The 9,990-nt window shown below is 36.1% G+C and overlaps 3 protein-coding genes across 3 annotated transcripts; all 3 read right to left on the reverse strand.

Moving 5' to 3' along the window:
* Positions 1-319: 319 nt before the first annotated feature.
* On the reverse strand, positions 320-1,231 carry LOC112081557 (glutathione S-transferase T3-like). The gene has a single exon (XM_024148320.1). The coding sequence runs from the start codon at positions 1,229-1,231 to the stop codon at positions 320-322; it is 912 nt and encodes a 303-aa protein (XP_024004088.1).
* Positions 1,232-3,767: 2,536 nt separating this feature from the next.
* Positions 3,768-5,146, reverse strand: LOC18026660 (transcription repressor OFP2). Its single transcript, XM_006410037.2, has one exon. The coding sequence runs from the start codon at positions 4,920-4,922 to the stop codon at positions 3,960-3,962; it is 963 nt and encodes a 320-aa protein (XP_006410100.1). The 5' UTR covers positions 4,923-5,146; the 3' UTR covers positions 3,768-3,959.
* Positions 5,147-7,264: 2,118 nt separating this feature from the next.
* On the reverse strand, positions 7,265-9,854 carry LOC18026661. The gene is made up of 4 exons (XM_006410038.1): positions 8,790-9,854; positions 8,579-8,692; positions 7,465-8,493; positions 7,265-7,384 (listed from the first exon to the last, which is right to left on the reverse strand). Exons 1-4 carry the CDS (start codon positions 9,852-9,854, stop codon positions 7,265-7,267), a joined length of 2,328 nt encoding a protein of 775 aa, XP_006410101.1.
* Between the last annotated feature and the right edge of the window lie 136 nt (positions 9,855-9,990).

Below are 9,990 nucleotides of genomic sequence, written 5' to 3' on the forward strand. Positions count from 1 at the left end.
GCCCAATTCGGATAAATACCATCTGTTAGATAGTAAGCCAAATTGTATGCCGTTCCGTTGACAGAAAAAGTAACTTTCGGAGCTTTACCTTGTATGATATCATCGAAGACAGGGGACCGATCTAGAACATTTATATCGTTTAAAGTACCTGGAGGTCCAAAAAACGCATGCCATATCCACAGATCATATGACGCTACGGCTTCTAAAACGATGGTGGGCTTGCCATGACCACGAGAAAATTGCCCTTTCCATGCGGTGGGACAATTCTTCCACTAAACCGATAACAAGGAAACATTAAACTAAAACATGAAACATGAAACTAAATATTCAACAGCTCAATTGTCAGCTTTTGCTTCAGGGCTTCTTCAAACTCAGTGAGGGGCTCTTTCTTGGCGATTAAACTGTCAAGTAATGACATCTTTGACAGTCTCTCTTTTCTGTCCATCTCCTTCTCTTTTCTGTCAAACTCCATCTCTTTTATGCTCCACATATCTTGGAAATGACCCACAGCATTGGCATCAAGCACAAACTTCTTCCCTTTGGCTTTTGCTGCCTTTACACCAGGAGGCCTCAAAACGGGTTCAGCTTCATCTGGCTCTGCGAATGAGTTTGGCGAAGGAGCTCCATCTTCACATCGACGTTTTTTAGAGCCTCCACCAGTTTTAGAAGTTCTTTGCTCACACCATTTTTGATCGTTACGAAGCTCCTTCCAGGCATGTTCTAAAATGAACTTTTTCTTATTGTCATTGAAGTATATCTCGTGTGCCATCTTGAGAACATCATTCTCGTTTTGGCCACTAGTTCTCTCCCTTGTTGCTGCATCATAGCAACCAGAGAATTTGCAAACAGCTTCATTTATCTTCTGCCACCGCTGCTTACATTGAATGGCTTCTCGGGTTTGACTTCCTGCTGGCTTTGACTTTGCAAAGTACTCTGCTATTCGACTCCAAAAAGTACCACTCTTCTGCTCGTTGGAGACCACCGGATCTTTAGAGGTGTTGAGCCAGGAGCTTATGAGAAGAATGTCATCACTCGGCGTCCACTGCTTCCTCGCTGTTCTTTCCTTCTCCTTGTCTTCTCCGCAGCTTGCATCTCCATGGATCGTTTGTGAGCAGAAGAATGGAGGCTGTGATGATCCAAGTGCCACGCAGGGGTAAGTAGCTGCACTCTCTTGTTGACTGTTCAACAGTTCAACAAAATGAGAGGAATGGCTGAAGGGATATGAAGACATATCCTGAATGAAGGTGAACGGGTTGAAGAGAAGAGGGTTTAGAAGAAAGAGATCAAGGAAAGAGGGTTGAGAAGAGATGGAAGAGAACAAGAATGAGAACAAGAAGAGAAGAAAGATAAAAAGGCAACTTGAGAAGAGAGTTCAATGACTCGTTTAAGTACAATGAGAAGAAGTAGATGCAAAAAAAGGGAACAAGAGAAGAGAAGAAAGAGCACAAATGCATTCAACACACACACAACCATATCGACATGACACAAAGCATTCATCACCATACCAGCATTCAACACAAAGCGAACCAAAGCCCCTAAACATTTATTACTATCACTCTATTACACGCCTAATCACTAATACCTATACAAAGCTACACTAACCCTTTTACAAAGCTAAACTAACCAGAGCAGTGAACTAACCTTACATATTGGTTGAATGATCCCTCTCTCCTCTTTGTTTGATGAAGAACAAGGACAAACCTGCAACCAAAGCTTGGAACAAACAACAAAATATTAGCACCAAAGCCAACTTAAAAAACAAACACCAAAACATGATTTATAAGAAGTTTACACAACCAACAAAACCATCGATCAAAAAATAACAAAGTCTATGAAGTTTCATTCTCTAAGTCGAACCTAATCATATCAAATCATATCAAACCATATCGAAAAACCTTACCCCAAATCAAAACATCTTAACCAAATCATATGCATCTAAGAATCGAATACAAACGTCTTAAGCCAAATCCCAGAAACAAAATTTCCAATTCAATCGAATATGAAACAAGATTTAGCCTAAACACAAATCGATTAACAAAAGCTATATCGATTACCAAAGGGGTTTATAGCAAATAACACTTGTAAGAGATAAAGGAGAGGATTGATAACGAAATTACATACCATGCAAGGATTTGAAAGCTCTGAATCTTCACACCTATTTCACCACTCGGTTCGAAGTAGATGAAGAAGCACCGCCGCTGTTCAGGAGGAGATTGGGACGAGGATATGTCGGAGAATTTGAGGAGAAGAAGTAGAACCGCCGTCGCCACCACGAAGTCGGAGAAGACGCGAGGAGGAATCAGAGGCGACGGAGATGTCGAGAATGTTTCGCGAGAGAGAAGAATGGTAGCGGAACAAAAAAAAAATTGCCTCAGAATTTTCTCTCCAATTCAACAGCCTATCGCGGTCTGCCACGTACACCAAGAGAATCGATCCTTTAAGTCGCGAAAGAAGGATCGATCCGCTTAATTAAACCCATTTTTAATTTTAAAAACAGCCCAATAATTAAAGAGAAACCCAAGAGGATCAACCGATAAACATGTTCTTTGATTCTGTATACAATAAACGAATATATTTTTAATTAAAATTGAAAAGATGAAAAATAAGTTGAAAGTATTAGTTGTGTCTCACTATTTGACATGGAGACCTGATATGCTAAACACCGAGTCACCGACAACCCTTTCGTATTGCTGGTTTGGTAGGCTCGTATATTTAGCTTTTCGGTTAATATTTATGTGTTGAAAGATCTATGATTTGAACTAAAATTTAGATCTGTTTTGTAAGAATTTTTTAACACAAATACATGTGATAAAGTACCTTTTCGAGTTGAATATAGTCCTACTGTGACCAATAGGTGTTACCCCTTAAACTTTCACACACTATCAGACCTTAAACAATTATGTCTCTTTTACTTCCTAAAAAGTTGTTTATGCTTGTCTATTTTCATTAGATTTCTTTATCCAATAAAAAAATTATAGAAGAACGTTACCTGTTTATCTGTCAAAATTTACAGACTTTAGATTCAAAACCAATTGGTAATAACTAGATTTGAAAATTGACACATATCCTTATGAAACTGTTTATTTATATCTACGAAATGTGAAACGTGGTAAAAAGATGCAGTTGCATTCAATGTTTTAAGACTTTTGCATAAGAAGATGATACCACTTTGAATATTTGGAGCTCATTAATCGAGAAAAATAACGCAGAGACCTTACCGTATCCACATGTCTTCTGCTTGAATATTACATTAGCCAACAAAGAAGTTGGAAATGGGATTTGCTACATCTGCAACAGTGGTCCTCTTCTTCTTCTTCTTCTTCACAGAGAAAAAACTTAAAGGCTTAAATCTCCTCTCTCGTTCTTTCGTTCTCCTTTAATCGCATCTCAGTTTATGTGTCAGTCTGGTGGTCCTCTCCATCTCCATCGATCATGCTCTTCATATAAACATACTCCGTACTTGTTGGGTTTCAAAATTGTTCCCGTCTCTTCACTCTTGGCTTTTTCTTGTTTTGGTGTAGCTTTCTTACCGCCATTTTCAACTTTGTAATTTCAAAAATATCTTAAATATTTAACAAAAAAAAAAAAATTTCAAAATATTTAAAGGTGAAAGGATAATATATTTTTTTTTGAAGCATCTTCTGTGAGTAGCTTAACTCTGTTTATATGTTCATAATCACGTAAAAGACAAGATTGTGCTTAGTGATCAATTCTGCCTTAAGTCTTACCAGTGCTTCCACACGCCCATAGTGATCATGTTTGAATTATAACGACAATATGATCACAACTTTTTATTAATTGGTTCCACTGATAAAGAGAGAAATAAAGAAAAAAAAAGCATAAAACTGAGAGAATTTCTACAGTTCCAACTAACTTCTTATGAACATCAAGAACAACTACAATTTCACAAGATATGATACTATTTTCACCAGAAGTTAACTGATAGTAAGAGGGTTTGTTTACTTAGTTTTTGTGAGTTGACGCCAGATTTGTTCGAAAACCTGGATGATTAGATCATGATACTCCTTTGGATTCAAGGTAAGGTAACAAGCAAGAAGATCCTCCAAGTCTTTTGAAGCTCTGATGTTGTTCTCTTCTATCATCTCCACCATTGATTCTCTGAAATCTTTCTTTGGATCAACAGAACTCTTCATCACTGCGAAACTTTCAAGCACAACTTGTTTGCTCTCTGATCTGGAAGTGCTTCGACGCGTACCTGAGAGTTGAATTCTTGGAGAATTTACCTTTTTGAGGTTTATCCCTGCAGATGATTTTCTTCCACTAGAAATTTTCTTTTGGTATTTCCTCTCTGCTCTGCATTCATCATCATCTTCTTCTAACTCTTGCCTAATCTTCACAGAAAGATGGCTTTTTAGCGGCTTCTTAGCTGGGTTACTTGCAGGGCAAGCTTTCTCTATCGAATCAGACTCTTTGACCTTGTGCTTGGTGAAAGCTTTGTTCTTTGAGTCGATCTTAAGGTTGGAAGAATTAACGAACTCAACATCCTCCTCCTCGTAGAAACTATACAAAAAAGACTCAGGGGAGCTTTCAAGAGCTGGAAACAAGCAGTGAGAGGAATCTTGACCGTTGAAATTGCTCTTGTTAAAACCTTCAGATGCAAAAGGAGTGATTGGTTTAACGGATGGCTTGTAAAGTGTCTTTCTCTTACTCATCCTTTTTGTGTGAAGAGAGTTTCTTGGTGAGTTATGGTGAGGATTGTCAGCTACGAATCTGTTGGAGAAATGAGAGGTTGAAGACTGATGAAGAAGAGAATCTGAGGAGGGTTTCTTCTTGTTATAAATGTTTGAGGAAGAAGAAGAAAAAGGTTTGGTTTTGGGTTTAGACTGTTTGGTCATGTCTTTGAGCTTGTGAAACCATGCATTTGGGATCATTTCGGAAATTCTGAACTTGTGGTTCCCCATCTCATCTCTCACTCTACACAAGATTTTCTGACGTTCTCTTATATAAAGAACCTCTGTTTTGTTTCCTTAGATAAACAAAAGCGGAAGAAGCAGAGTCTATATTGTGACAGATAAAGAAGAAGCTCAAAATTAGAATGCATGGCAGTGAGAGAAAATTGGGGGCCCTAATTCAGAGAAAAGCTAAAAGAATGACTTTTGTTTGTATCATCATTACCAGCATCACCATGAAGTACTTGAGATATCACATTTACACGCTTTAGTTTATTTTGGATTTATTTAAACTATCTTTTTAACTATTTTAAATTTAAATTTTTTATATTTTCATAAAAATTAATATAATCATCATTTATTACTTGTTAGTATGTTATTATAAAAAATCTCACAAAATCAAATTAAAATACATATTGAATATTATTAAATATTCATCAATATTTTTAATTAATTATAACATAAATTCTTGTTTAACATTTACATAATATTAGTTAAGAATCAATTAATGAAAACAACTTTTTGTTTTCTTTGAATAGTTTAAAACTTAAGTGGACATGTGTCACTCTCTCCACTGCTGACATATCATAAAGCTGGAGATAGTTGACTCTTTTTTATATATAACATAGTGTAATGCGGAATATAACTAAATAACTGATTTAGGATGATCTTAAAATTAGGTTACTTAAAATATAACTGATTAAAATATTTAATGAACAAATTAATTGCTAATTATATGATAGAATACCCAATATTCATCAAGGGGTTAATTAATTGACGAAATGAAAAACACTTATGAAATTATCAATTAACAGAATACAATTTCGAGTTAGTGAAGATTTTGTCTATATATATAACGGCAGATATTTTTAATATATATTGGAGGAATTGTTGAAGAGTGAAAATGTGTTTAGTTTTGTTTAATTTTGCTCGTCCCATTTTATGCGCAAACAACACAAAAGTAAATAATCTGGTATAAAGTGATTGTTTTTATCTTTTGAATATTTTATATGCAGATTTTTTAATTGTTCTACATATTTAGTTTGTCGAAAAAGAATTAACAGCTGTCGACTAAAAAAACAATTAACGACTTTTTTTAGTAGTTAACGGATTTTGATGGATTTCAACTGAAGTGTGATCATTTTTATGATGAGCTTTTTAAATTATCATATTAACAACAAAAAATAACAGATGAACTCTAAAAATGCAGCAACTGAACGAAAATACTAATTAAGAATTAGATTTTGATTATTTGACCCAAAAAAGGAATGAGCTTAATATTTTGGCAATAATTATAGGAAACTAAAAGTAAAAAGAGTACTAATATACTGAGTAATTAACTAGTATAATATAGTTATTGTTTTTAAAAAAAAAATACGATGAGACTACATATGGAAAAAAGAAAGAAAGAAAAGCCAAAATTCTATGAAAACCAACGTTACCAAGCGGACATTTTTATGTTCTGTAATAAAATCAGTTTTAGGGAATCCATTATAAAGGTTTTATTTTTGAAGTAATTATTGACCAAATGGCAATGGCAATAAAAGAAAATGCAGCTTTTTTCTTCGAAAGAAGCTTTTTGACTAAAAACGTTAAAACGTTCGCACCAGTCCATTTGCAGCCTTGGTCTTAAATGGACAAATCAAAATTTATAATTAAAAAAAAAAAACCAACTTTTAGCTAAAACTTTTACATACATCTTGGTTTATAGGTTTACACATGACATGCTTCATTGAATTTGGCAAAGTCTGAACCTTAATTATGTTTCTAGGTTGTTCTTGTGTCAAACTTTAGATAATAACTATATTGAGGTTATACAGATAAGCAAATACTGAGATCAGGATAATCATTGATCAATAAATTCCATTTTTCATTTGTAAATTTTTGAATAAATGGAGCAGCTTTTGAGTCGTAATGATGATTTTGAAAACAATTTGGTCCCAATATGTCCACTAACGCCGAACACTTTGTGGACACCCTTTTCTCTTTACATTCCCTTTCCAAATGAACCAACATTTTTGTCAATGTTTTTTTTTCTTCAACAAAGAAAAGATGATTATCAAAAATAAAATAAAAAAAAAACAAATCCACAATCCTTACATCTGACAGGTAAATGTGATAAGTGAGAGATATGAATCTCAAACAAGAACTAAATCCGAGAATAACCAAATAACCCACAACGAAATGATAAAATTGCAAATAAAAAGGAAACTTGGAAGTCAAGAAAAAGAAAAACACAAATAAAGCAAAATAAACAAATATATGATTTCCCCTTTTGGATCAAAAAAATGACGTGAAGAAATTGAGAGGATTTAGAAGCACAACCTCAGACACAAGAAGCTATAAAACTCAGTTCAAAGTTGAGGAAGTATCAAAGATTCAGTGTCATCCAAAAGGTCTAACAGATTCCGCTCAAGGTACATAAGATATATGTCACAAACTTGTTCCTCTTCTGTTGCTGCTTTACGGTCATCCTGTATAAAACAAAACAAAATTAAAAAACAAAACAAAAAAAAAACAAAACAAAAGAAGAAATGATTTATCGAATCTTTACCAGAGGCATTAAACATTTGATATGAAACACGTCGTTGCAGTGCTTGCAACAGTAACAAGTATGATAAGAGCATTCTGATCCACAGAGAGAACAGCTTCTTTCATCAGAAATATACTTTGGCTCGACAGAATGTTTATGTTGCGGGCTCTTCACATTGGTTGCAATCCCAATGCACTCTACATGGGCGTTAAAGCTACAATCAACACAGCCGTAGAACGAAACACCACATGGTGTAGCACAAACACTGCAAGCTTGTGTCAATCGTAAGTCTTCCATCCAAAAATTATAAAGATAGTGAATGTGAGGCTTGAATTTACTTGACGATATATCCACAGCTTTGATGCATTCGATGTGGAAGCTGATCTTGCAAACGTAACAACTATATCCATGCTTTGGAATATTCATCTTGCAGGCAATGCAGTTGGCTCCACTTGCAATAACTCTAGCAAAAAGCTTGTGGTCTGAATGAAGTGGATGATCACATATTGGCTTTCTCCAAACTTCCATACAGCGAGAATGATATATCTCCCCACACGTCATACATGATAGAGCTTTTCCATATAGCTTCTCAAAACAAATAGCACAATCAGTCATATACGACCTCGATACCATAACTTGAACTATAACATGCTTGTCATTCACGCATCTTCCTCCACTTTCTCCGATGACTTTTTTCCCTAACATCCCAAGAGATTGTTTGCCTCTCAAGGCGCAGTTGATGTCAATGACGAAATTGCATATTCGACAGAAGATAATAAATCCCAACAAAGGAAGTCTGCAGCTATTACAGTTCATTAACTCTCTTGTAGGGGGATTAGGCAGGAGTGTTAAAGGGTGCTCCCTGTGAAGAAGCCGATTTTTCCATGGTTGCCCAAGCTCTGCACAAAAATGATGAGTCTGGAAACTGCAAGATGTGCATTTACATGGGTTCTCGCGTATTTTTTCTCTACATATTTCGCAAATTGCTTTTTCGTCAAGGTCGCTCATGTGGATCAGTTTCATCACATGAATATGCGCCACATCATTAACCTGTAACATATATGTATGGAAAAAGTTAGGCCTAAAAGAAAGAAAACATTTATACGACCAGTGTATGGACGACTATAAGACACACCATGAGTTTGGTTTCCAATATGTTTGTTTCATCGCCTTCTTGATTAGTTGCTCTTGTGCTGCCTTCACGGCCACGTAAATATAAATCTTTCAAGTACATAGGGGAGGGCTCTTCCTGTTGTTTACGAGTGAGAGTAATTCATCAGCATGGTCGTCACAACTATCATCATTAGCAAAAATAAAATAAAAATTTGCATTAACATATTAATTACCTTGCGTAGAATGCATTCAATGTGACCACGATAATCACATTCTTGGCAAGAGTAAGCATCATGTTCTGCATGTACCATTGTCTCGCACACACCGCAATACTCCAAAGACTCGTGGTCATTGCCTAAGAATGTTTTGCACACAAGTGGATGAGTGTGAAAAGATTTCTTGACGAGAGACTTGGGTATACCAAGACACTCGAAATGAAACTTCATATTACATTCCACACAGTGATAATAGGAATCGAGAGAAATGGCACTAGTTTCCATGCATATCTGACATGGGCTCTTTTTGTCAATGGCATAACGAGCACCAGTAGCTACATAAAACAGCCTGTGCTTATGAGACTCGTGCATCAGACCTCGTAGCAAGGAATCCATACACCTTAGATGGAGGTCAATATCGCATTTTCTGCAACTATACGACACACCTAAGATTGCTGACTTGCATGCACTACAAAAAGTTTTACAACCAAATGTTCGTAGGTAACTAAGGCGTTTGAGAGGGTGTGCTGGATGCACAGAGTGTTGAATCTCCGTCGGAAGATCAAGGCACTTTTGGTGAACAAAAGAGTAACAATGAATACATCCGTAACATATGGAGGAGGGGGATACAGGAAGCTCACATAGCAGGCAAGAGCCTTTGGCATCTGATCCTGGCCTACATCTCCTAAGTAAGTGGCAGTGACTGTCATGGAGCAACTCTTTAACATCCCAAGAGTCAGTGATGTTGTCTCGGAGCGCACAACCAAGGTCCAGGTAGATCTCACATGTTTTACACTTGTAGAAGGAGCCACAAGACATTTCCCCACACCCAGAGCAAACGATGTATTTAGGTTTCCGATTATATTTGAATAGACAAAGCTCTAGAGGATGTTCACGGTGGAAATCGTGATGAACCTTCTCCGGAAGTTCGGAACAAGATAAGCATAGATCAAAATTACAAGGCCTACACTCAAACTTGACAGGCTCCTCTTTGTAGCATATATTGCATACGTTGTATGTGACGATCTTCGGAGAAGTCAGATCGCATTCATGTGAGAAATGCTTGAGTGTTTGCAAGGCCATGGAAACAAGAACTCGACAAGAGAAAAGAATGGATCAAAAAGTCAACAGAAGCACTGAAGAAAAAAAAATAGGCAGCTGAGCTATATGAACCTGATAAACTACTTATTTTCAGCAGACAACTCCTTAATTTGAAAAG

This window comes from Eutrema salsugineum, unplaced genomic scaffold (assembly GCF_000478725.1).
Source record: "Eutrema salsugineum unplaced genomic scaffold, Eutsalg1_0 scaffold_10, whole genome shotgun sequence".
In the NCBI taxonomy this organism is placed as follows: Eukaryota; Viridiplantae; Streptophyta; class Magnoliopsida; order Brassicales; family Brassicaceae; genus Eutrema; species Eutrema salsugineum.